This window comes from Colletotrichum chrysophilum, assembly GCF_026319265.1.
Source record: "Colletotrichum chrysophilum strain AFK26 chromosome Unknown scaffold_20, whole genome shotgun sequence".
NCBI lineage: Eukaryota > Fungi > Ascomycota > Sordariomycetes > Glomerellales > Glomerellaceae > Colletotrichum > Colletotrichum chrysophilum.
Window position 1 is genome coordinate 199,376 of NW_026517307.1, and position 26,676 is coordinate 226,051.

The 26,676-nt window shown below is 54.8% G+C and overlaps 5 protein-coding genes across 5 annotated transcripts; 2 read left to right on the forward strand and 3 right to left on the reverse strand.

Moving 5' to 3' along the window:
- Window positions 1-1,165: 1,165 nt before the first annotated feature.
- COL26b_003567 (uncharacterized protein) lies at window positions 1,166-4,134 on the reverse strand (the record flags this gene model as incomplete). The annotated part of the gene is made up of 3 exons (XM_053176462.1): window positions 1,166-2,487; window positions 2,542-3,424; window positions 3,928-4,134. The coding sequence occupies 3 exons, from the start codon at window positions 4,132-4,134 to the stop codon at window positions 1,166-1,168; spliced, it is 2,412 nt and encodes an 803-aa protein (XP_053039549.1).
- Window positions 4,135-4,862: 728 nt separating this feature from the next.
- COL26b_003568 (uncharacterized protein) lies at window positions 4,863-5,724 on the reverse strand (the record flags this gene model as incomplete). The annotated part of the gene is made up of 2 exons (XM_053176463.1): window positions 4,863-5,306; window positions 5,554-5,724. 2 exons carry the CDS (start codon window positions 5,722-5,724, stop codon window positions 4,863-4,865), a joined length of 615 nt encoding a protein of 204 aa, XP_053039550.1.
- A 6,731-nt stretch (window positions 5,725-12,455) lies between these two features.
- Window positions 12,456-15,981, forward strand: RPC2 (DNA-directed RNA polymerase III subunit; the record flags this gene model as incomplete). Its single annotated transcript, XM_053176464.1, has 2 exons — window positions 12,456-12,691; window positions 12,762-15,981. The coding sequence occupies 2 exons, from the start codon at window positions 12,456-12,458 to the stop codon at window positions 15,979-15,981; spliced, it is 3,456 nt and encodes a 1,151-aa protein (XP_053039551.1).
- A 524-nt stretch (window positions 15,982-16,505) lies between these two features.
- COL26b_003570 (uncharacterized protein) lies at window positions 16,506-17,480 on the forward strand (the record flags this gene model as incomplete). Its single annotated transcript, XM_053176465.1, has 2 exons — window positions 16,506-16,857; window positions 17,065-17,480. 2 exons carry the CDS (start codon window positions 16,506-16,508, stop codon window positions 17,478-17,480), a joined length of 768 nt encoding a protein of 255 aa, XP_053039552.1.
- Window positions 17,481-17,752: 272 nt separating this feature from the next.
- COL26b_003571 (uncharacterized protein) lies at window positions 17,753-21,428 on the reverse strand (the record flags this gene model as incomplete). The annotated part of the gene is made up of 4 exons (XM_053176466.1): window positions 17,753-18,798; window positions 19,508-19,559; window positions 19,619-21,000; window positions 21,056-21,428. The coding sequence occupies 4 exons, from the start codon at window positions 21,426-21,428 to the stop codon at window positions 17,753-17,755; spliced, it is 2,853 nt and encodes a 950-aa protein (XP_053039553.1).
- Window positions 21,429-26,676: the final 5,248 nt, after the last annotated feature.

The window sequence follows — 26,676 nt, forward strand, 5'->3', positions numbered from 1 at the left end:
TCGGACAAGATGAGCGCACTGGTTTTTAGAGATCTTTTCTTGATCTGCCTAGATACATGCGTGGCCGTAGGATGCTGGGTGTTTGCTGAAGAGCGTACGCACTTCCAGCCAAACCCCATACACATCATCCCCGCCGACCGAAATGCAAAGTAACGCCAATTTTCATCCCTAGAGGTCTCTTACACACACAAGAAAGCCCTCCCCAATCGCTAAAGTTCGCTCGATCCCGTCTCAGATAACCCCCTTTGATATGTGAGAGCCCATGTCCACCATCCTTGCCAAAATCGTCCTCCCAATCAGAATAGCCATGAGAGTGTCGGTAGCACATGCCGAGAACGAGAAACGCGATGCGCAAAGCGCTGCGATAAGAGAAAGAAAAAGCCTGCCCCCCCCCCCCCCCCCCCCCCCCCGATGCTATCATGTCTCAACGCTCGCCCCTGTGCAATGCATACGCTGTCAGGCTGCTCCAGTACCATCCTGAGTAGCCTCCAGACTCGCTGACAACGAAATGGAGATCCTTCACAAGAATGAGAGCTGACGCCATAAACTTGTCGTTGCGTCTCATGATCAGCTTCGTTATGGCACGTCGTGTTGGAAATTAAGCCGATGTCGTCATAAGTCCGATCCAATCGTGATCCAAGTTGATGATACCTGGAAAGCGAGCGTAACGAATCGAAGTGAAGAAGAAGAAAAAAACCGCAAACAAAAACACAAGAAAGAGAGTAGGAAAAAAAGGTTCGTCTATGTCGATGTCCGCGTCAAGTACAAGCCTATTGAAGGCTCCGTCTGATCTGGTGACGGCTGCCGAGAAGCAGAATGCGATTCTTGTGTTTGTGCTGCGAATGCCGTTGGCATTCGCTGCCCGAATCCATAGTGTACACACAAAGCAGGTCTTGCAACCAGATGCAAGCCCGCCGTGCTTGACGGATGAAGAGGTGGTTGTGGGTTGCGATTTGTATGTTGGTGGGGGTTGATTTTTTGATGTTTGCACAGACAGTGAAGGAAAAGTGATCGTCAAGTCGTTGCTGCGTCGTCGCCGTGCTGTGTTCGAAAGAAGACCGTTGCGGAAAGCATCATGCCGCCCATGAGATTCGTCGTCGAGTGCCCGCATCACATTTCATGCCATTAGAAGTGGAATCCCACGTCGACAACGCGTTATGTACAATTACAGCCACTGGGTCTCGCCGCCGGCGCCAGCGTCAGCAGGACCGTTTCCCATGGTACGCGGCTGCTGGTTGTAGCCGTACTGCTGCATGCGCTGGTTCTGAGGAGGAGCCGGGGGAGGCACAGTAATGTTGGCGGGCGTGGGGTAGCTGGCCTGCGCGCCGCGAGGGGCCATGCCGCCGTTCAGACCGCCGTTCAGACCGTTACCGAAGCCTCCGCCAGGAGCAATGACAGAGGTGGTGTTGGACATGGCACGGTTGTGACTGGGACGAAGGGCAATCTGGCCCTGGCTGGCGTCCGCAGGAGTAGTCTGGCCGCTGGAGGTAGCACTGCTGCGACCCTCGAAAGCCTGAATCTTGGCCTGAATGCGACGTCCGTAGGGGGTGGAGCGAATAGACGGCAGGATGGGCCGAATGGCGTCGACAAGACGGAACTTGCTGTGGGGAGTCGCATACTCGAGGGCGGTCTGAATGACATAGTTCGCATAAGAGTCGCGGAGCAGGCGCTCAATCTCACCAGGAGTAAGGAGCTCCTCGACGATCATGTCACGAGAGGGCTCTTGGGAGCAGCGCAGGCACTTCTCAATGACGTTGGAGCTGAACTTGTGGCGAGACAGCTGACCGATGCGGTTCTTGAACATGCGGACAATAGGCTCAGTGAAGGAAGGCTCGTTGAGGTCGATGATGTACTGGACCACATAGTTCCCAAAGGGATCCTGAACCAGAATCGGGGCGTGCTCGGTGATCTTAGAGATGAGCCAGACCTTCTGGTCGCCAGAGGCATGGTCAATGCAGCGCTGGAGGACACAGCAGCCGTGACGGTGAGTACCGACGTCAACGCAGTTGGTACCGACAGCATCGAAGATGAACTGCGCGTCCTTGGCACTGAGCTTGTTAAGACACTTCTGAATGACGTGGTTGCCGTTGAGGTCCTGAATAAGCTCGACAACCTGGTAGCGCAGGGCATTGATGATCATCTCGATCTGGGTGGAGGTGGTGACGAATTCAATCATCTTCTGCAGGGCGCGAGTGCCGTGCTGGTTGAGAGCAATGCGGACCATGTCGGCTGCGGCATTCTGGATCAGGACGGTGCGCTCGTCGTCATTGCAGTACTCCAAGAGCTTCTGGCAGAGGTAGTTGCCAAAGGGGTCGGTCATGAGCTCAATGACGTGCTGGTTAGTCTCAAGCCAGATCATGTGGACCTGCTCCGGGTTGCGCTCCTCGAGCTTCTTTTGCAGATAGCGGCAGCCGTGCTGGTCCTTGCACAGATCGTAAATCTGACCGCCCACGTTCTCGAGCGCGAGGCCGTTGTAGCGTGACATGGCTGGAACCAGTTAGCATGACGGGTCAGGACAAGATACATTAGGAGAAGACGTACCCTCGTTATCCATCTGGCGGCGATGCTGGATAACTCGAGCCTGGCTGTCGCGAGGCTGATGCTGCGGGTTGTAGAGAGCGCCATAACCAGCATAGTTCTGGGCGGGGTACATATTGTTGCCACCGAGGTTCATGTTCTGCATGCCCATGGCCAAGAGAGGAGGCATGCCGTAATGTCCAGGACCAGAGGTGGGAGGGCCAGGAGGACCAGCAGGGCCAGGGTTGCTCGGGGAGACGTAGCCGTTGGGATAGAAGTTGCCGTAGGTGTTGTTGGGTCCGGCAGTCGGAGCAACGTTGGGAGCCTGGTTACCCTGAGAGGTGTGGGGGAAGCCTGGACCCGGAGCACCAGGGCCGAAAGGAGCGGCATTGGCCTGAAGAGCAGACTGGATGGAGGGGAAGTGACCGGGCTGCTCACGGGGACCGCCCATGTTGTTGTCGCTGGACAGCTCGCGACTGTGACGACCCGGAACAGCACCGGCAGGAATGCGACCAATGCTGGCATTGTGGTTATGAAAGTGCTGCTGGGCGTGGTTGTTGGTCACAGAAGCGTTGTTGGTGCTCTTGACGGTAGGGATGTCGTTGGCAGAGAAGGAGCTCTGCAACTTGGGAGGGGTGGCCATCATGTGGTTGGTCGGCGAGACAACAGAGTTCTGGTTGTCGGTAGGAGCGTCCGGGTAGAACTTGAGATCGAGCGAGTGACGGGCGTTGGCTCTGTTGGTGATTTCGCCCGACGAAGCGGCTCCGTTGAGCGAAGACGTGTTGATAGCAGACAAGCTCTGTTGGGTTCGATGACGGTTAATATGGCCCCAACCGTTCGTGGGAGGCGCGTCGGGGGCAGGCGAAGGAGAGAGGGCAAGATCAAGGGCAGCGGAGGATGCAGAGAGCTACACGACCAAACAATGTCAACGCTGAACAGATATTGACAATTTGTGTTGTAACGAAGTCTGTGTGTCGACAACGACGTGATGTTCTTGCAAAACTCCGACCTTGAGGTGAAGGGGAGGGAGGTGATGAGGGAGAGCGAGTGTTTACTGTAAACAAACAGAGGGAGAACGGGAAGGTGCGTGAGGTGAAAAGAAAAAAATCCTTTTGAGACAGAAATTTTGGGAGAGGAAGAAGGCAAGAAAAGGTGCAAGTGGAAGTGGAAGGAAAGGCGGGCGGGGTGAATGGGATGAATCAAGTTGAGGTTGGGAAGCTGCGGCGGTTGCTTGCTTGCTGCTCGCTCCTTCCCGATGCTATTTCAACCTCACTCAACTCACCAGCCAATCATGACCAGGGCAGGGGCCAATCAGGCACACTGGCTTGCTACTTGCTTTGGGGGGGCAACTCGATGATGGATGGATTTGGGAAAGAGCAAAATAACAGAGCAAACCAGAGTGAGACTTACCATTTGGTCGTCGCGGCGCACCAGCGTAGGGAAGTTGTCGTCAGTGCCGTGTCCGTACTTGTGCTCGCCAGAAGCGTCCTCCTCGCCGAAGAGGAATCGAGCAGTGCCGGTTTGGTCGAGGTCAGAGCCGTACAAGCCAGTGCGAGATCTGGTGACAGGCATGGAGTAGCGGTTGTAGCTGTTGTCAGAAGGTTGAGAGTCAGCCATTGTTCAAGAGGTGAAGATGCCTGTGGTCAGCTTCTTGGACAAGTCGAGTTGTTTCGTTTAGAAACAAGTGAGGAAATCCGGAGAAACAAAAGCTCTTGAAATAGCTTTGGAATCCCGACCGAAAGGAAGCTATTGATTGTGAGGTGAATTTGGAGCGATGAGTTTGAACGGGTTGAAGATTTGGTAGGAGGCGCGATCGAGAGTTGACAGTCGAAAGGTAGGCGCGAAAGTTGTGGTTGGAACGATAAGTAGTTGGAAAGGTAGTTGCGAGGCGAGCAGGTGGATAATAGGCAGGTGCGCAACTGTGGTTGTGAAGACTGGTTGTGGAAGTGAAAGGGTTGTTCACAAAGTCGCCAGGTTGAATGAGGTAAGGAACTTAAAAGCCCGGTGGAGCGTTCGTTGTGAAGAAGGCGTGAGGTGGTGGTGGGGGACCTCGAGGGTTGATGTGATGAGTCGAGGTTTTTCAAAGACGGATCCTGAGTTTTTGTGTTGTGGAGGCCAGAGAACTGAGAGTAGAGCAACTGCAGGAAGGAAGCGATCCACTACACCCTTGAGTCGCAAGAGCTCTTCCGAGGCAGCCAAAGACGATATTTCGACTGCAACACTCGCCCGCCCACACAACACAACCAGTATCTCTCGGCGCAGCTAATGGCAAGAGTCCTCGGAACTCCAGATTTTCATACTTACGACTTGTCCAAGAAAACAAACACATGCACCGATTACAGCACTTACGCATTAGAGGACCGATGGCTGGTCGGGTCCTGACGCACAGCTTCCTCCTTCTCGTCTTCGTCGCTGTTTCTTCGAGAGCCGGGGACGGACCGGGACGGGAGATGCTCATCAAAGCTGAAGCGAGACTGCTGCATCAGAGTTGCTTGAGGAGAGGTGAGCTGCGATCCCGAGCGGCCGGGACGGTTGAACAGGCCCGGGGGAGAGGTCAGGCTGGACGTCGAGTAACGGTTCGGGCGTGAGAACATCGTGGGGAAGCCAGACGACTCGTGGTATTCGGGAGGCGTCGTCGGTTCCGACTGGTGACCCTGGCGCAGGTCATCCTGCATCTTGGCAAGCTCCATCTCCTCGCGCCGCTGCGCCTGCTCCAGCTTCTGCATCTCGAGTTCGAATCGGCGTCTCTGCTCTCGGAGTCTTTCGTATTCGAGCTTCTTCTTCTCAATCTGGCCCGAGAATTAGTATCGCCACCGGTCGAATGCAGCATCGCGCCGTCATCGGGCTGCCGCTTGCCGTCGCGGAAACGGGGCGGGAGGGGAGGTCCACGAACCAATTGAACCTTGTGCAAAGTCTGTTAATTCACTTGTCAGCCCAAGTCTACCTTGTGCACCGACGGATGCGATGGCAACAGGGGCATCGCAATGGCAGATCCGCGAAGTCCTGCGAGTGCCATGCACAGAGATGACGACGTACATTGTAATCATTGCCCATCTCAGGGCCGCGCTGGTTGGTAATAGACGACAATGTTGGTACACGCCCCGAATCGGTGGTGAAGCGGCGGGGCAGAGCGCCGCGCCCATCGTGGGCCTGAACAGGCTGGGGCATGCGGCTGCCGTTCCGCGGAGGTGAGACAAGCGTATTCATCGTGGGCTCGTTACGCGGGGGCTGTTGGGATCGAAATCGCAGGTCGTCCATATGGCCGTCCGGTTTACTCCAACTCGTACACGAAGGGGCCAAGTGGCGATGGCGTTCTATATTACTGTTGGCATCAAGTACGGCTGGCGGTCAGCAACAAATACATGGAGAAACTGGATTGAGAAACGAGAACGCTGCAGGCTGCTGCGAATCTGAGTTGGAGATCGCAGCCCACGACGACAAGAAACACAGAACAGAGCGGTGGTTTGGCGAATTTGAAAACAAGGAAAATCGGAGGCGGGGTGCGGATCTGGCGAACTAAAAGTGACGGGACTGCGTAAGGTTTCCAGGTCGGGTTGGGTTGGTTGCTGGTCAGGGGGGTTGCTTTTTGGCCTTCTCCAAAAGCGGGCGGTAGTCGGTGAAGCCCTGAAAGACGACCGTGAGGATGAATGACATCCAGGGCCGCAGGGGAAAAACCAACGTCAAGCCCAGCAGAGAGCGCTTGGAGAAGGCTAAGCAGCGTGAGACCCCAATGTCTCGCCTTGCAGCTCCCGTCTCCTCTGGTGTGTCTCTTCGAATCGCAAACCGAAACCGTCCCAGTCCTTGCTTCTTCGTCGTCCTCCGCGCACCCCTACCTCGTTCTTCTCATGTCTGTCAAGCAACAACCCCCAGCCATGCCGAGATGCGATATGGCTTTGCGGGTGCTTGAGTCGGGTTTGGCTGCGCATCTGAAAGCCCCCCCGTCCAGGTGAAGTGCCGTTGCAATAGCCCGCTGGCACTGAAGATAGGACAGAAACGTTTCTGTCTCTCTGTCTTTCTCTCTGTGTGTAGATGTGTTTCTTGCCGCCATGTCGCGAAATTGCTCCCTCAACGCGCAGGATGCAGGATTGCGAACGCATAAAGACAGTAAGTAAATGGACCAGGGACTCACCTTTTTCTTCTTGCCCGCGTCGGAACAGAGTATACACTCGGGATATAGTCTCACACGTCGCGCCCTGGAGAGCCAGGAGCGGCAGTCTGGAGAGGGTTTGAAATACACGGACACACAAGATGGTGTACAGAGAAGAGACTGGACAAGAAACCCGACGTACGTGGGAAGAGACGAGAGCGACAGGTTTGGAGCAAAAGAAGGTAATGTATCATTTTTGGGTGTGGGAGAGAAGCACGGTCGAGAGGGCGTGGCAGGCCAGCCAGCGGCCCAAGATACCCCTGCGCCGTCGACGGGGGTGAAGGGGTTTTGACGGGGCCACCATCGCAAAGAGGAACCACAGAGAGGAACCACAGCATCTCACTCGCCCGTTCACTCGCTCGCTCTCCATATTGCTGCCGCTGGACCTGGGGCTGGGGGCCCAAGGGACCTGGCAACTTCCCCCCCTCCCCTCCCCCTCCTCCACTCTCCTGGGCTCTCAGTGACTGCCCAAAGCTGCCCTAGCCTTCCTCACTGCAGGCTATTCGTAGGTAGAGAGAGCACGGGTTTGAGGTACCTACCTGCCAGGCAAGCAGCCAAAGTACCTGGCAGCACATTGCGGGTTGCGTTACGACACCTTGCCCTGTCTTGGTCCGCGCAGCATCCAACAGGTCGAGTGCCGCCGTACCTGTCCAGGTTGCAGCCAAGGTTGCGGGCACCCAGAGCAGGTACCAAGTGTGAACAGCACCGGCACAATTTCATATGCAGTGGCCGCGGTGTTGCGCGCATGTGGCAGTGGTAGATGCTGGGTATCTGGTGTGGATGGTATCCTGACGCAGCGCGGGCAGTTTTGGCATGCCTTTTCATCATTCCCAGAAGAGTAAGACAGCCAGTGGGAGACAAGGTACGCCGCCCAGGTACCCTGTCCAAACCGTCCCGCTACCGCAGCAGCACCGGCGCGCAGGAGAGCGAACATGTGTGGTTGCACTGGTGACTTGATCTCGGATACCTTTCAGGTACACGAGTCTATGATGGGAGTTGCGGAAGAGATCTGGTTCTGTCTTGTTGCCTTGCTCTCAATGCTGTTTTGCTGGTACCGACAGCTGTACCGACAGAAACTGCGAATCAGGCTCACACGTAACGTAGCTCTTAACTCCTTTCGTAGACATCTGACTTTGAACCTCTGCGAAATCGATGTCAATGGCGAGCAAACCCAGTCACTTCGCTTCCACCCCTCCGTCCCCTTCGTTTTTTTTCTTACCCCCCTCATCCCCTCCCATCCTCTGCCTAGGTATTGCTGAGGGGCTGGTGCACTAACAGCCAGAGAAACCGCCGAGTCTAGCAGGTCGGAGGTCGGAGGACCTCCGTACTAGGCCCAGTCGATGTTCTCCTTCCGCTTTCCTGTCAGGGGCGCCGTCTCCCCATAGCAACATGCAGCGGCTGGCCCACCATCGACGCTTGTCAACCTCAAAGAGAGAGAGGGACTGAGAGTTGACCACCACCAGTATGGCCTTTTGTCAGTGCATCGCAAACTCTATCTCGGTCTGACAGGAGGCCCGAGATCCTCAGAGTTCAAGGGCGTGTTTGCGTTTCCACATTGTTTTCCGGTCAGCCTCGACGAGATTGTCACCGCTCTTCTTCATTTTGGTGCTTGACTTTTGTCGAATTGGCAATCTGCGAAGTAGGGCTCGTCGCTTTGGGGATTACCCTGCTCGTAATTTGTCGTTCTGCCTCTCCTTCTCGGTGCAAAGCAACCTCCAAAACCAAGGATTCGCATGTCTCTCAGGCGGTGTAGCCACAGCCTGTTCGCTGTCTTTTTGTAGCTTGCTATTGACAACAGGTCTAGCGACGGTGTCTGTGTGCCACGCACAGCCTGCGTCGCATTGCCTTCGGGACTTGGATAACCCTGTGTGGGTGACAACACACTCCCCCGGATGGGGAACAGGAGAAGAAAAAATGCATCTAGAAGAGTTGGGGATTCTGCCAGCCTCTTTTGAATTCTTGAGTTGGTTCGATATATCCACCAAAAGGAGTATCTCGCTCGTAACAGCGAGTCATCCAAAATTCGACTGTACACCACAGAGCAGCCCATGTCCGTGCCACGGCTATCGAAGATCTGCCTGATCGAGTGGACAGACCGGGGCTGCCCAAGAGCGAGATGCGCGCATGGGTATGTGAACGACGAGTTTCGTTTGCCGCTCCAAGCCCTGTCATTGGTTTGCTCTGTCAACAATGAACAGTTAGTAGAGTGATTTCCGCGTTGTGTGTAGTAGTGCAAATGCGACAATGACACACCCATCCAGCTAGTCTCTGCCAAGATGACAACGACCGGAACCCCAAGTACTTGAATATCATGACACCAGAAGCAGAGATACCTGGGCCGCATACCAGACCTCGCGGGCACAAGTCGGTCTTGAGCGGTGATATTTGATCCCATTGGTCCGCTAATCGACAACTTCGTCCCAAGGATACCATTCCGCAACGTTCCTACATCGCAAACCGGCACTGGGTTGCAACCCGCCGTCGGTGAGCTGCGGCACGGGGCTTCAGGAGATTGCTCGAGCTTGAGAAGAAGGTTCACCCTTGCCTTGCCTTGCCATTGCCATGCTCCAACGCATTCTAACTGCTGTTTTCCCACTTCTGTTTTTCTTCGCAAACTCGCTGGCAGATGAACAGGGTCTTCCCGACCTGCGATTCCGCCTGGGCTGGGTAGCGCACGAGCACCAGCCGCTTGTAAGAGGAAGTATCTTCTCCAGCATCGCTCGAGTTTCCAATGCTTGAGTTTCCAACTCCGGGGTGACATGCATCGCAGCGGGCAACCAACGGCCAAGTCTGCATGCAAAACACTCCCTGCCCGTCAGTACATACATGAAGCTAAGAATTGTGGATTGGAGCTAATTCTTGAAGTCTCCGGATGGATACGGTCTCGCGAGAGTTAAGAGACGACCGGCTGGTGTAGCCATGCAGCCTCATCCTCAGCACAAGTCTAATGATAATGTGCTGCCCCGCGATTTGGGCGCGTTTGCTACCGCGGGACAGGCCTTTCGATGCGGCGGCATCTTGGGTCGTGGCCGGTGGGCTTGGGAGGGTCGCGAAGTGACTTGCATCTTCCCACTTCCCACACGACAGCAGGCTTGTCACGACCCATGCTTTGGGGGCAAAAGACCCAGAGACTTCGTCATAATGCCGCCGAGGCCTTTTCTGTGTAGCCTTGGAGTCACCTGTCTCAAGGTGAAAATAGCAGTGCAAAGTACTGATTTGTTGGGCTGCAGGCATGGGCATTCGGAGGCTTGTAGCGGCTCCGTTCTACACCGACTTTTGAGGCCCGCATTGAGTGGACAGTCTGCGAGTCTGCGACAAAGCAGGCGTGGGCAGCGGGATTGGTGTGGAAAGTGACCAGACTCCAGACTCGGACTGCAGTGACTTTTCCAGATCGACCCTGGAGTAGGCGTGAAGAGGTATTCGCTTTGTACCGAGCTCGCCTGGTGGACATGTAGAAGGAGTTGGCTGCAGGCAGTCGAAAAGCGCTGCTCTCAAGCTCTCAAGCCGCTGGCTCTGATCGCGGAGGGGCCTGGCTGTCGTCCCATGTCACTTACAGCATGCCGGCTGACGGATGCCAGTCTTGCAGTGTAGGCAAAAATGGCATAGGTGATGGGCTAGAATCGCTGGGCAATGTTCCATCTGCCACTTCCTGCGCTAGTTCGAGGAAAATCGGCTTGACGATCATTTAGCTCGGATATTCCCTCGCCACCCCTTTTTTGAGCGTCAGTCCCTTAGTCGCTGATGAAAGGCTCCATTAGGCAAAAGCGGCAAAGCCCTAGGCTCTGGTTCAATCGTCACCCGTGTTGCGATACACCAGCGCTTGCCCAGCGGCAGGGACCCTCTCCAGTTGTAGAGGAAGAGGTTGGACCCTCGGTGCGCCGCAGAGTTTGGGGCCGCAGATCGTGACTCGCGGTGTTGGCTTGTTGCATCATAGTTGGCAGCCCTGGCCAGAAGTCGACGCTGAGGGCGAACGATAGTATCCAGGCCAATGGCGCCTTTGGTGACGGCCGGCAGTACGCCACAGCAAACGATCTAATCGGTTTCTTGTTCGCCAACATGCCGAGGGTGTCAAACGTTCCTCTTATTTTGTATTTTGGCTTTGCGCCCCCGATGTGATTGTCCAGCGTATGGTTGGTGCAATAAAGTGACATGCAGTGGCTTAGATGCGAAGGAGACGCATCGTCGTCGCGGGGCAGCTTCACCACCTAACCGATCAGGACCTGATATCTGGAGACGAAGAGGGGGCGATTGCGATTGCGGTGATGGACAGCGACGCAACTCGACTTGCCACACTTATTCTCCTCTGCCAACGCAACACGCAGACGGCGCTGCCGCCGCTGCATCACATCTGCTGCGGGTCGTACAAAAGGAAACCCTGCGGGGAGCATTCTGATCCCTTGCTGTGTGACGACAGACTCAGGGCGGCGGATGTCAGAGGCCAGCGGCCGGCAGGGGCCGTTGGAGGCGAGCCAAGGCAACAATGGCATTGATTGACGCTTGTCTTTGTTTGCGGGTGAGCCTTTCTGCTGTGTTCAAGAGCGTGCTCGTCATTCCAATGTGTCTCTGCGCTAATAGCGGCAAATGCGAAGAATCAATTAGACAGGCGCATTCCAAGGGAATGGCTCAAGTGAGGGGTGACGAAGACAGGCTTGTCGTCCGAGCAGAGTGGGAGGGGTAAAGTATGAGGTAGAGAGGAAAGATGCTGGATGGCGGGGCTTGCAGCAAGCGCCCAGGGCACTGTCACCATCTTGCTGCCTTCCCCCTTGTTGGCTCGGCTTTCCCACCTACGAGAGGCCCTGGAAAAGTGAGGAACCCCCACCCCTTGCTAGCATCGTCAACCGCTTGAGGCAAGAGACCTTGTCAAAATGCCTTACCCTTTATCAACAAGTGTTTGAGTGCTTGCGTGAAACGGATTACTTCTAGATCTGGCAGAATCTTCATTGGGACTAGGTAATGGGGGAGGCATGCAAAGTCGCGCGTTCGCGAATATCCACTTTGTCAGTCAATTAATAAGACGTGCGCCATGTTGGTCATTCCGAGCCTGCTCTACTGCGATGCACGATGGATGCACGATGCGCACAGTATGGAGCGGGACCCCCAAAGTCCTCTCTGCCGTTTACCTCCTGGATGACCATTGCTGTCACGGCTCGACCCAGACTTGAGGACCGGAGAAACTGAGCCCACCGGTGAAGCGATTGAGAGATGACTTGGCAATCTCAACGACCATTTCCTGGAGTATCATACCACTATGGAACCTTCCATGATATGTTTTGACAGTATTAATCAACTTTCTCGGTGCAGGGTGCCTGAGTCAACTGTGCCCCGGCTAGTCCAGGAACCAGTCCAAGAGGTTGGGATGAACAGCCTGATAACCTTAGGCGGGAAAGTAAATTCAAGCGCTCCAACGGTGGTGCCACGGCCATTTCATGCAGCCTCTTTCCCGGCTGGGCTCGTGGCTCACCTCGGTGAGGAACGTGCTGGGGTGAAAGGGTGGGTCCTATTCTATTATCGGCACGTGACGCGATGTGCGATAAGAAAAGACTCACTCGGACAGTCAGCAGCATTGATGTCTGCGGCGCGTCTCGCCGTCGCGGTCCCATCTAATGGGGCAGCTGGCAGCACCCGGTATCGCGGGGCCAAACTTTTTTGCTGCTGCCCGCCACCTTCCTCGAATTCTCACCAAGGTGACTCGAGCTCTCGACGCCTCAAAATTCTTCTGCGGTAGTCATACAACGCGATATCAACGTCGCCCACACATGATGTTTACGTGCAGTCGACGGTGACATTCAACATGCAAGACGACGGCTTCGAGGCTCTACTGGAGCCGTTCTACAACGGAAAGAAGCTCACAGATCCCATCTCCACCAAGGAAGACAAATTCCAGCTTCTGCCCGCCTTCCTCAAGGTCAAGGGTCTCGTCAAGCAGCACATTGACTCGTACAACTTCTTCGTCGAAAACGAAATCAAAGAGATTGTTCGGGCCAACCGCATCATTCGCAGCGATGTTAACAGCTCCTTCTGGCTTGAGTATGTACCGTCAACACCAACACCGCTCATCTCAACTTCACACCGTGGACTGCGCTGACCAATTTCTTAGGTTCACTGATATCAGGGTTGAGAAGCCCAGTCGTGTCGACTTCAACGACATCAGAGCACAGAATGAGGTTACACCAATGGAATGTCGCCTGCGCGACATGACATACGCCGCTCCCATCATGGTTGACATCGCCTACATTCGCGATAAGTCCAAGATTGTGCGCAAGAACGTTCCCCTAGGCCGCTTGCCTGTCATGTTGAAGAGTTCCATATGCCGCCTCGGCGGTGCTACCAACGCAGAGATGTCTCGCATGAACGAATGCCCTCTTGATCCCGGTGGCTACTTCATTATCAATGGAACGGAGAAGGTCATTCTTATTCAGGAGCAGCTCAGCAAGAACAGAGTCATCGTCGAAGCCGACGAGAAGAACAACGTCATCACCGCCTCCGTCACCAGTTCTACTCACGAGCGCAAGTCTAAGACGTACGTCACGCTGAAGAAGGACCGCATCCTTCTGACTGCCAACATTTTGGTAGAAGGTATCCCAATCGTCATCATCCTGAAGGCTTTAGGAGGTCTCTCCGACTATGAGATTATGCAGCTTGTCGCCGGAGACAATGGCAAGTACCAAGACGAATTTCTTGTACAGTTTGAAGAGGCGACCAAGGTTGGAGTCTACACTCAGCAGCAAGCTCTCGAGTACATCGGCGCGAGGGTGAAGATGGGCAAGAGCAGAGTGCCGTTCTCTGCGCAAGTCCGACGAAACCACGTCGAGGAGGCTCTCGACGCTCTGGCGAACCTCATCATCGCCCACGTTCCCATCGAGGGGCTGGACTTCTACCCCAAGGCAGTGTACGTCGCATTCATGACGCGACGTGTTCTCATGGCGCAGAGCAACCTCAGCCTCGTTGACGACCGAGACTTCGTTGGAAACAAGCGACTTGAGTTGGCTGGTCAACTGCTATCTTTGCTATTTGAAGATTTGTTCAAGCAATTCTGCGGAAACGTCAAGAGCAGCATCGACAAGGTCCTCAAGAAGGACAATCGAGCTGTTCCGCTCGACGCCGTCAACATGATTAGCAACCATGCCAACATGATTGGCCAGGGCATCAACCGCGCCATCCAAACGGGCAACTGGACTGTCAAGCGTTTCAACATGAACCGAGCTGGAGTCACCCATGTACTCAGTCGTCTCAGCTACATCAGCGCACTTGGTATGATGACTCGTATCAGCAGTCAGTTTGAAAAGACCCGCAAAGTTTCTGGTCCCCGTGCACTTCAGCCCTCTCAATGGGGTATGCTGTGTACTTCGGATACACCAGAAGGTGAAGCTTGTGGTTTGGTGAAGAACTTGGCGCTCATGACACATATCACGACCAATGTCGAGGAGGAACCCGTGAAACGATGGGTCTTTACGCTGGATGCCGGCGTTGAGCCCATCAGAAACTTTTCCGGTGGCGAGATGCATCGCGAAGGGTCCTTCGTTATCCACATCAACGGAACACCATTCGCCCTGACCAGATACCCGAAGCGATTTGCTGGCAAGTTCAGAACGATGAGGAGGCGAGGCTGGATCTCTCCTTTCGTTAGCATCCACATCAACAACCATTTCAACGCAGTTCACATCGCCACTGATGAAGGACGTATTTGCCGGCCGTATATTATCGTCAAGAACGGTAAGCCCAAGCTGAAGGCAGAGCATCTCAAGCTTCTTCAACTGGGCAAGGCGACATTTGACGACTTCTTGACACACGGCATTGTCGAATATCTCGATGTAAACGAGGAGAACGACACGCTTGTTGCTCTCTACGAAACAGACGTTACCATGACCACGACTCATATGGAAATCGAGCCTTTTACGGTTCTTGGTGCCGTTGCCGGTCTTATTCCCTTCCCTCACCACAACCAGTCCCCCAGAAACACATATCAATGCGCCATGGGTAAGCAAGCCATTGGAGCTATTGCATATAACCAGTTCAACCGCATTGATACCCTTCTGTACACCTTGGTCTACCCTCAAAGGCCCATGGTCATTTCCAAAACCATCCAATTGGTCAACTACGACAAGCTTCCCGCAGGACAGAATGCGACTGTTATTGTCATGTCGTACTCTGGCTATGATATTGAGGACGCGTTGGTGTTAAACAAGGCGTCTTGCGATCGTGGTTTTGGACGCTGCCAGGTTTTCCGCAAGTACACCGCCGAGTTGCAGAAATACCCCAACGGACGTCGCGAGCGAATTGGAGACCCCGTTAATGACGAGAATGGTCGCACAAAGAAGCACGAGGCTCTCGATGACGACGGTCTGGCGATTGTCGGCTACAAGATCAACTCGGGTGAGACCATGATCAAGAAAGAGACCCCTCTTGACACGGGATCGACCGGCATCGGGATGGATCGTGGTCCTAGCGAGTTCCGCGACTCGTCCATCTCATACAGAATAGCTGACCCTGCGTACATCGACAAGGTCATGGTGTCTCATACCGAAAGAGAGACGATGGTTGTCAAGGTCCAAACCCGACAAACAAGACGGCCCGAGCTTGGTGACAAGTTCTCGTCTCGTCACGGGCAGAAGGGTGTCGTCGGTATCATTGTGGACCAGGAAGACCTGCCATTCTCCGACACAGGTCTGGTTCCCGACATTATCATGAACCCTCACGGTTTCCCCTCTCGAATGACTGTCGGCAAGCTTCTCGAGTGCCTGACGGGCAAGGCGTCTGTGTTGGATGGACGCAAGGACTATGGTTTTGGTGACGCTTTCCGCTCCCACCCCTTGGAGCAGATGAGTGCTGCATTGGTGGATCATGGCTTCTCATGGGAAGGCAAGGACTACTTCACCTCGGGTATCACAGGAGAGCCGCTGGAGGCCTACATTTTCAACGGTCCCATCTACTACCAGCGTCTGAAGCACATGGTGCAGGACAAGATGCACTCGCGTTCGCGTGGTCCCAGAGCCATCCTCACTCGCCAGCCTACAGAAGGTCGTTCCCGAGACGGTGGTCTTCGTCTGGGAGAGATGGAGCGTGATTGTTTGATCGCGTACGGTGCTTCTCAGCTGCTTCTGGAACGTCTGATGATTAGTTCCGACGGAACCCAGCTCGACATTTGCCAGCAGTGCGGCCTGTTCGGTTACAAGGGTTACTGCCACACCTGCAAGAGCACCAGGGAGGTGACACAAATGACGATGCCTTATGCTGCGAAGCTTCTGGTTCAGGAGCTGATCAGTATGAACGTCGGTGTGCGGTTGCAGCTTGCGGACGAGTTCCCTCACCCGAGGTGAGAAAAGGCACGGCGTGTATATTACCTGAAGTGTATCACATTTGCCTATGGTCATGGAGTTTTGCCTACTTGGTAGCGTTAGTCCCACAAAAGAATAGAAAGAATATGAGCAACATCAATACAATGAGAAGAAGATTTCCCACAACATCCCGCGACCGTGACGTTCTCGAATCTTCATGGAAGTCGGATGTCGTCTCCGATCCGATGTCGAGGTGGAGCGGGGTGTCCAGCCGGGCGTGCGGGACCCTCTCCGCAACCCCGGCTACACTGTAGCTAAGGTACATACCTAAGGTAAAGAAAGGATAACCTTCCTGGGCCACGGGCCTTCCAGAGCTACCTTGAGTAGCTTGGCCTGCGTTGCTGCCCACCCCTACAAAAATTATCTCCGCCTGTTCCATCCTCCACATTCTTCCTGACATCATTCTTTCCGCCTGCCCTGCTGCGTCGCTGTCATCGCTTCCTTTTGCTGCTTCGCTACTTCAATGCATATCAATCTTGTTTCATGATAACTGCCCTTCAGGTCCCATGGCCGCCTTGCGTCTTACATCGGCACCTTCAGGCGTGCGCGCCGCCGCGACGTCTCCGCTGACCTCACAGCTCTGGTCCTCCTGCGCAAACCCCACGAGCACTTCTCTGCACACGCCGAACGTCCCGACGCATCCCTCGACCGCCGTTGCTACCGTCGCTGCGGCAGCCGCGGTGGCAGCGACCGCAACAGCTCCGTCTCCGCCTCCCCCTCCATTCGTTCTTGCGCGCCAGAGGACGAAGGAGGGCGAGCCCCCGAAGCGCTACTTCAACCCCTCCAACACGGTGCTAGCCGACGGCGGGAAGCCGGGGAAGAATCCCGGTAACGAAAACAATGCCAATCTAGGCAAGAGTACGTCCAAACTATACTGCGTAACGAATGAATGAGGACAAGACTAATACGAGGTAAAAACAGCATTGCGCGTCCTACAAGAACACCTCCCCAAAGTCCTCCAGTCACCCCTCCCCCAGGAGATCCTCGCACCCAACATCTCCCTCCACCTATTTCCGACGACGCATCCTCACCTGCCAACCGTCTCCGGGAGGGTAGCCTATACAGCCGCTCTTTGGAGCGCCCCGATCGCCTGGAACAGGCTACCTCTGGTCGGCAATGTGCGGTTGTCCATCATCTCCGAGCGCGTGACGAAGCATCCTCTCCCCTTTGCGCCCTTGCGCTCGGGAGCTGTGCCGGAGCAGCTCGTCGTCAGGTGGTGCGCCGGTGGGAAGAACGGCTCGGCCACGACGACAACGGCAGGGGGCGCCGCAACGGAAAAGGATGGCGACAAACCCTTCACGGGGCTGTTCGTGTTCCAGTTCGACTCCGAGGGACGGATACTGAGCCATACCATCGAGACGGTGCAGGAAAGCGGGGACTGGGAGAAGGGCGTGGGGGCCAAGGTCGTCGGGCTGACGGACTGGCTGCTCGGCGGGATGCGGAGGGGAAATGACAGCCCGAGTCCTGCTTGCAAGGGCTGAGCCAAGAAGGAATGAGAGCACTACATGATGAGTGAAAATGAGAGATTCGACAACGGGATAAACGGCGCAATGAAAACAGGGCGTTATTGGGGTAGCGGGACATACCAATTCATTCAATCATCATTACGCGGGCGGCATCATCACCGCCACCTCTCCTCTATTCATGTAAACTATTGTACAACACCAAAAGAAATCCCACTGAAGAACGCTTAAACTCCGGACTATGCAATGAAGTGACCCCAAAAAAGGAAAAGGCAAAAGATGCTGCGAGTTCACCGCCTCGCTTTCTTGTTCTCATCCTCCTCAGCATGCGACACCATGGTGTCCGCCAAGTCACACTCCCTCACTAGCAAAATCTGCGTGTCTGCCAGGCTGGACGTTGTCACGGTCGTCCCCAATATCCAGCCGTTCCAGATCTTCTGCATCACGTTATCCGTGCTGAGCATGAGACACCCCTTCATCCCCTCCTCGTCCCTCGGCGTGACGGCCAGCAGCAGCCGCCTAGCGCCGGAGAACCTATCCACGACGTGCCACAGGCATCCAAAGATCTGGTCGGACTCCTGCTCCGGGTAGTGCAGCTCCTCAAAGGCGCACGCGACGTACTTGACCCTCTTCGTGTCTTCCCTCTTGAGGAAGTACACCATGGGCGAGTTGAAGCCGTACTGGTCGTACGCCTCCAGCTCGCCGACGAGGTACAGCGAGTCGAGGCGGAAGTTGAACCACGCCCGCGGCGGCCGCGCGATGGGCGTGTGGCTGAGCAGCGCCGAGATCCTCCACCCGAAGGCGAGCTCGTAGTGCTCAAGCCCCAGGGCGCGCGACTCCCGGCAGACGCGGAGGATGACGGGGCACGTCGGGTTGAACACGACGCCCTCCTTTGCCGGCTCCTCCGCCCTCGAGGCGCCGCCGGAGCGGTCGAGGAAGGCCTGGCGGCGGGATGGCAGGCGCGAGTCCCGCTCGAAGCAGCACGCCGTCACGACGCGAGGGACGACGAGGTAGGACCAGATCTTGAGGCGGATCTCCGGGGGCAGGTCCGGGAAGCGGTGGAAGTGCTCGTGCGCCCCCGCGGCGGCGGATGTGAGTGACGCCGCGCGCGAGGCGTCCAGGCCGTCGTTGAAGACGGAGAACTCGAGCCAGAACTTTGAGGCGGACGTGAGGGCCTTGAGGTGGGCTTCCTCGTCCGGGAGGGGGGGCGGGGGGTTCTCGATCTGGGATGTCATGGCGGAACGATGAGATGCGGTCAAGTCGCAGGGAAGTGGGCGGGGAGTGTGAGATGCAGCGCGGGTTATAAGATATGGCCGAGAAGGGGCGGTCCGGAGTGCTGTGAATCTACGATATTGGAACTGGAATCATGGTAGTGATGATTGGGACTACCACGGGGGCAAGGTCGCTTTGTGGCGGATGAGATGATGTTGGAGTGAGTACAGAGCGTGGCCGGAGCGGTGCTTTGCGACAGCCAAACAGCCCACTTTCCCGTTCGGGCCAACTTGGCCACCTCGCCTCGGCGTCGTTGCTGGCGAATCACGTCGGGATAAGGATCTGCGCCCAGATGTATTGCCGTCTGATTCCCTGCTCTCGGTTCCATTCAAGAGATGACAGCCAGATCTTGTTTTTCTCTTCTTTGGATCAGGAGTGTTGTACTACAGCACGGATTTCACATGAAGACTTCATCACATGGCAACGAGCGTCATACGTAACAGATGTGATTGAACCATCTCCATTCGTAGATGAATGATAACACAGGCCATGATTTGATAGGTACTTAATTCAACCACTGATGCCCAATTCTGATCTATTCCGCTGTTTGGATGCAACTTTCCAATCGGGTATTGTAACTCCTAATTCCAAGTACTCCGACAAAGAAAAATCGTAAAACGTTCCAACGTCATGCACTGTAAGCCGCCGCATGCAACTACTTCGGAATACGCTCATCACCCGAATGGTGCTCTGTGGTCGTGATCTCTTTATCGGCATCCTGCGGAAAGGCTTGAGCAGATACACCCCTCTGTAGATGGCATTTTGCCCCTCACTCTCGGTCCTGGAAATGTAGACGTTGCCCAGGAATGAGGCAGTAATTGTGCACTAAAGAGAGACATGTTAGAATCATTGCGCACGGTATCCTGGCTGACGATTTTACTCACGATAACCATAAAGGGGCAGATGGCGACGTAGGCCCAGACAATACCCATCTTGGCGTCGTGGGTGACTGCAGCTTGCTCCGCAGCCGGCAAATTCTTCAACGTGGTGAAGTCTCTCAGAGGGGAATCGTTGCTGATGCCGGACACATTGTTGTATACCGTGGTCAAGATCGTCAAGCCCACAGTGCCTCCAAAGGGGTAGGCAACGGCCATGAGGGAGACGACAGCTGCAATCTTCTTAGGGAAGTGGCCGATACCATGGAGGGGAACCGGCATGACACGGAGACCGGTGCCGACACCGGTGAGGGCCATCATTCCGTAGACGGTCGGGTCGTGCTCGGTGGATATGGCCCAGGCAACCAAGCCGATACCGACCATCTCCAAGATGGAGCCGAGGAAGATGGGAGGGAACGTCTTCCTAGGCCAGGAGTTGCACATGAAGGCGGAGACGTAGACTCCGACGCCCAATCCAGGCGTAAAGTACAGCAGCTGCGTACCGGCCTGGTCGGCTGACCAGAGCTTTACCATCGTAAAGTAGATGTTGCAGAAGTAGAGGACCGAGTACATTGCCATGCCGGTGGCGAAGGATGTGTAGAATAAGAGGCCAATGTCCCTTGTGCGGACTAGCTCCCACGGAATCATGGCCTTTTGGGAAGGGAAATGACGAGCGAGAAACTTGCCGGGAGCCATGTGGTACTCGTAGACTATGAATAAGATGCTGATGATGAAGCCGAAGATGAGGGTGACGAGCACCGCGGCGCTGTCCCAGGCGTACGTTGCGCCGGCCCATGAAAGGCCGAGAATCAACAGACCGAAGCCGAACAGGAAGAGAAACTGGCCGCCGACATCGATCGTTTGAAGACGCTTCGCAAAGGTGGTGCGTCTGCCCGTTTCTGTCGTCTCATCAAGCTGGGGAATCGGTTGAGGCCCAAGAAGTTCGGAGCGGAGGACGAAGTAGATGATGAGCATGCTGGCGAAAGCGATGGGCAGATTGAGTCCGAAGCACCATCTCCAGTGAGACTTTGAAGTGATTTGGCCTCCGATCAGAGGACCAAGTCCCCAGCCGATGACACCACCGAAGAAGGAGAAGATGGACCAGTTCTTGGCGTTCTCGCGCAGCGTCACTCGGTCTGCGATGCAGATTCGAACCAGAACATTCAGTCCAGCGCAGGCGAGTCCTTGAAAGGCGCGGCCGAGGAGGAGCACGGCGTAGGCGGAGGTGGGGGCTCCGGTGCAAAGCGCACTGCCGATGAGCATCAGGACCAGGCAGGTCTGGAGGGAGGTGTGACGCCCAAAAATATCCGCAATTTGGCCCCAGAAGGGAATGAACGCAGCGGATGTGAGGTTGAAGGCGGCAATGATCCAGTTCAGCTGACTAGTTTCACCTGCCGATCTGTTAGCTGAGCATTCATAGCAGGATCTAGGCGGAAAGTGACGGACGAAAGTCGGCTGCGATCCAAGGAAGTGCACTCGCAACAATAGTGACATCCAGAGCTTGCAGCACGAATGGCAGAAGTAGGCCTGCGAAGATCCTGACTCTGTAGACCAATCGTGCCTTGCGTTCAGACTTGCAGGTCGGACATGCTCCAGCTGTCGTGTCGTATTGGTGGTTGCATGTTGAGTTGCTCGTCGTTCGTTCTACCTTGCCCTGACTGCCGATGTGTTGGTCGGTGGCGCCCTCGCTGGCGACATCCTCTGGAATTTCCCCCTCAGCTATAGCGGCGTTCGGTGTATTTGCTGTCTTTGTCTGGTTGGCGTTCTTCTTGGCCTGGATAGCGCGGTAGGCCTTTTTACCCAAGTAGATGAAGACCATGTCGGCGATAATTGTCCTTCCTCGTCTCAAGACAGATTTTGAGCTGCAGGAAAGCCCTGAAGTAGTCGAGTAAAGTTGCGGAATAAGCTTTGATAGTGGGACGGAAGGCTTATATGATATGCTGCTGTTGCTAAGAGCCTCGAGTCTAGACAAAGAGATGGCTGATGTTGGTGAGCATAATTCAATAAGATCAGAGACATGGACGCCTTATATATACCTTACGCCCGAAGGGACATAGGTAAGGGAACTTACATGAAGAACCATCCACTCGGAGACCAGGTTCTCAGATCCATCACTAATGAAATCAGCCACCGGACGGGTAAGACGACCAGTCTAGTCGAATGCGCGAGGGGAGCAGGCAGGGAGGCCAACGACATGGCCTATCGGAATAGGTTGCCGCCATGATTTTGGCGATGTGCAATGGGGAGAGCGACAGCCATGCTCAAGCCCCATGAATGGCAGAGAATGCAATGAGGAAGACGCAACAGCACAGCCCGAGCCCTTGTGAAAGGTGCCAGATGGGGAGACTCCGTCGCTTTCGTCGCATTCGTACGTCGCCCTTCCCGTCCACGAGGCGTTGCCGGGAGAGGACAAGCATTTTGGAGCTTGGGCCAGCATGACCAGCCTTATCGCATTTCAGCCAGTAGATAGGCTCGATCAGAATAATGGCCCCGCAGGAAGAAGAGCTTAGCAATTAAGCGAGTGCGAGGGTGGAGCAGTGGCAGCTCGAAGGGTCCTGCCGCCTTGGCTCAGGGCGCATCTCCTCGATCCTTTGACTGCATCTTCACCAAATCATCCCGGCAGGCAGTCCGCTAAGCTTCGTCGTTGTGGACGACATGCGGCTGACGTGCATCTCTCGCATGGGGTAATACAACTCCGCCTTTACGACGCTACCGTTTGGACTCTCCTTGCATCTTATCTCGCTGAACCACGCGCGTGGACCTCGAATCGAATGCCCAAAAGGGAATCGCTCAGGTAGCACTGCGCCTCTTTACACCGAAGTTCTTTTCCACTTCGCATCGCTTCTCGGAACTCGGCACGCCAAAGGAACTTCCGCATGTCGACTTTGTGATTCAACTGAGGTTGAGTCACTTCATTTCAACGGCTGGAATTTGGTCTCTTTTTGGTCGAAACGTCCGGTGTGAAAGGAAGCACTTCAGCAGATGAGATCTGTCATCTCATGTAGGAAATATGTTGTTCATCCCAAGTCGCATATCCAAAGCTCTCATGTAAGCTGATTTGTTTCCCGCTGACAAACAGAACAATCGTATGGCCACGTGGGTTACTTCTTTCTCATCGAGCGCTACGGCATCGAATCGCGGAATGAGTTGCGTATCAGTAGTCCACCGTTTTGTGTCTCCAAATCGAGCGAAAGCCGGCAGGCGGAGTTGGTGCCTGAAGTTGACACACGTGGCTTCGCATTGCTCGTGATCTCCATCTACTGTCGCAAGCCCCATCTCGAAGCTAGTCGGATAGTTTCGCATATGTGCTGATCTCGAGCGAAGGCCTACTGAGCTACACTCCGCATACTACCTACCTTCAGACATAGCCACGGGCTCACCCAGCGCTTGTTGCAGATAGTGTTAGCGCACATTGACAGCCAGCATTCCAAAACATGTTGCGTAAATTTTCGCATTCTATGCGAGAATACCTTGAGTATGAGGTCACTGCCAAACCGTTTTGTTCACTTGATCTACACGATCTAGAAGCCAAGTCATCACTGTGCCTCGCGGTTTGCCCTGAGCTAAGGTGGGACAATCGTCTGCAGCTTGCGGGTTGGTTTTGTAAATGCCCAACTTGGGCTCATGCTGACGTCTACTATACACGCCTGGTATTCTAAAAGAATTTTACTATCCGAGCGGAGGGTTTTGGATAAGCAGGCCGCGAGTTGGACCAGTTACTTCACTCATTTTCTCACCCCTGTAATGCCGGGGTTTTTTTTTTGTTTTTTTGTTTTTGGTTTTTTTTGTATTTCCGGTCTTGTTCATATCGTCATAGTTCTCGTCGTTGTCACTATCTTTATTTCAACACTTATTATCCTTGATGATTCCCATCATCTCTGTCACTTTACCTATCCGTCCGAACACTACAGGCTTCCCCAAAGTGGATATCAGAATCAGAAACGTTCTTTTGTGTCAACATGGACCATGCTGACCTGGAGTCTCGAAGTCAGGCAGTGTTCCAGAAGAATGAGCATGTTTGCTTGCCATTTGCAGAATAACATCTCTTCAGAGCCGAACGGCAATGCAGTGGCTCACATAGTAGATGTAAGTGATCGATCTCTAATACATTTCCAATTTGATGTTGACTAATGACGAAATGCAGGGTAAATCATAGCAGCTACAAGGCATGTCATTTAACCTTAGTGTTGTGAATGTTCCCGAAGCAGAAATGCTCATATTCTTTTACTACCAGTGAGCTGGCAATTGAACGAACGTACAATTAGGCCTCATAAAAGGCACAAAAATCTCGTACCGACCAGCCCCGAAGATCAAGAATGTGAGCTACGGGGAAGACGGGGCGCAATCACAATGTGGGATAGTTATCGGACGACGCACGCTTCGTCAGGCTTGATCACTCATGCTTATTAAAGAATATTGGTCGCATAGTATTTGCTTGTACAAGCCCCTATACTATTTGCGCCACTGTGGGTGTAAGTAAGATAAAATTGGACGGCAAGAAGCATTTACTATTGGCAAGAACCACTGGGTTGAGAAGTCGAATGCTACACAGGATTCTGTAGCTGAAACATGTCATGCAACCTATTTTCAGATCATGTCTTTGGTTGCTGAGACTGTCCGCAACGATGACCTGGTTGATCCGGCGGCCCGGCCGGTTATCAATAGTGGGGCCGAACGGGACAGTTGCACTCATCCAAGGCCGAGTTCCCGCTGCTCTCCCGGGCAATGTGGCGATGACACCGGGTTGCACTCGGGAATCGGAGCAGGAGCTAAGACGACGCAAGATGGATCAAATGCAATCAAGATGGCGGGGGACAAAGACGTGGAATGCTGTGTCACCGGCACCCCAGGTTCCGCAACGCCGGGAATTTCTCGGCGGAGGGAGAAAACGGCGAGTTGGTCTGGCGGACGGTCTCTCGAATTTGTCAACGGACCAACCAGACGGGCTGCAAATGATCCCATCTCAGCGTCAGCTGGCAGCGGAACGGGTCAGCCACTAAGCGCACGTTAGGCGCATGCAGTTGACTGCTGTTGTGACCCGTAGGGACGGGTTTCGAGCCCACTGACAAGGAGGCCGTGGGGGGGAACAGGCCTGGGCAGCGGTGCCCCAGGGCACCTAGGCGCCAGCCGTTTTCGGCCCTTATCCACAACTCACAGTTAGCGACCTTCCCGTCGTGCCGTCCACCACGTCTTGGTCCTTTGATCCGAACACCTTGAGCGGGGAGGAAATGTCACCGGCAATCAGAGAACCTCAGAGCTCGGGCTGGTCTTTGGTCCGGTCTTGGCCCGGAGAAGCGCGTTGGCGTCGATTGGGGCGGTCCAGCCCGCTGAAGAGAAGTCGCTATGCATCACCGATCCATCAACGTTCGCCTCTGGACAGTAGTAAGGGGAGTGAGTCTCTCGGGGATATGGAAAAATCGCAACACAGGAGGCTTGGTATGATTCAATGGCTTCCGCCGCCTCAGTGCGTTGCATAGCTACTGTGTTGATTGCCGGATGATAGACTTCTTCGACACATATAGCACAGCACCCTCTCACTCCTTATCTATTGCCAACTCATCAGCAGAATCTCAAATCACACAAGTCGCAGTGTTGTGTTCGGCTCGCGGGAGAGAAGCACACGAAAAGGCCCCGCATACCAATCAAACCCCAAGTCGGCACCAAGCGTTGTGAGTAAAGCGACCCAAGACTTGACAGACTTCCCGTTGGTCCTGATCGCCGTGGTTTCTTGGCTGCCAACTGGGCACATGTCAGCGAGTCAAAGTGGGCAGCAACTTCAATAATAGCGCAGTCTGGGATCCGACAGGGTTACAAGTCACATTCGGTCTTGGACTCTCTGTCTGCCATCGTTCATCGTCACCTCGCACTAGGGGAAGCTATCCCCGTTCCAACGTCCTCCACATTTCCCACTTTCAACCCGCCGCGGCAACCCCTGTCCACCCTGCGACCCTTGCGATTTCTCCAATAAGCCCATCCCGGAATGAATCATTGCCCGCATTCTGCATCTTCCCCTCTTTTCTCTCTTTTTTTGGTCCTCGACTGACGCCGCGCCGTTTGGAATTCATGGTTTTGGATGAGGTTTGATAGCAATAGCAGCCTCTCATCGTGTTTAAGGCCAACACGTCGGAACTCTTCGGGATTGCTGGGGAAGTCTATTCTAGGCCAGACTATCATCCGTCCTGTTCGGCCGACGTTAGTGCAGACCCCGGAGGATCTTCACGAGCAAAGAACAAGCACGCACTCACACCCAGCCGGCACACCCCTCGGCGCCGTTCGGAAGTCAGTCAGTCAGTCAGCCGCCAAGCAGGAGGGAAGGGCATTTGAGTGTCGCAACCCACTCAAAACTCACAACCCCAGTCGCCTGCCTTTCTGTTCTCGGGTGGTGGCATCAAACGCAGTCGATCCGTCCGTCCAACCAGAGGCGGCCATTGCCACGTTCTTCGATATTCCCCTTCGCCCGAAAGGCTCTCCAACCTTGCGCCTGTCACGTCCACGTCCACGTCCACGTCCACGTCCACGTCCTGCACTGTTGCGCAGAGAGTGTTCTTAGCCTGTCCACAACCCCGTGGGGTTCACCAGCCTGAAGCGGCGAAGCCAAGCCGAGCCGAATCATCTGCACCTGCACCTGCACCTGCACTTGCATCCGCCTGCCTACCTGCACCTGCACTGCGCCGGGTGGTGGAGGCCTGACGTCGAATTTCCAGAAGCGCCCATCGCATTGATTGCATCACAGCTACCTTCGACCTACCATCTAGCGTCCGTATCGCCGTCAAACGTTGCCATCGTTGCAGCCGACCCAGGCACTCTTTTTCCAGCATCCCCGTCGCCCCCGTTCAACCCGATTCTTCTCTTCTTCCCGCGGTCAAACACAGTCCCTTGCAGCTAGTGTGTAGCCAGCAGTGAGATTGCTCCCAGCAGACAACCAGACCGTGCGCAAATATCCGTATAGCATCTGCACTCCGAAGCAGAGAGGTGAGTGACGGGTGCCTGACCGATCCCTCCCGGTGTCTCCTCGTGTCATCCTCGTGCTTGCCACGTTCAAGGACGAGTAGTCATAATGTCTAGGC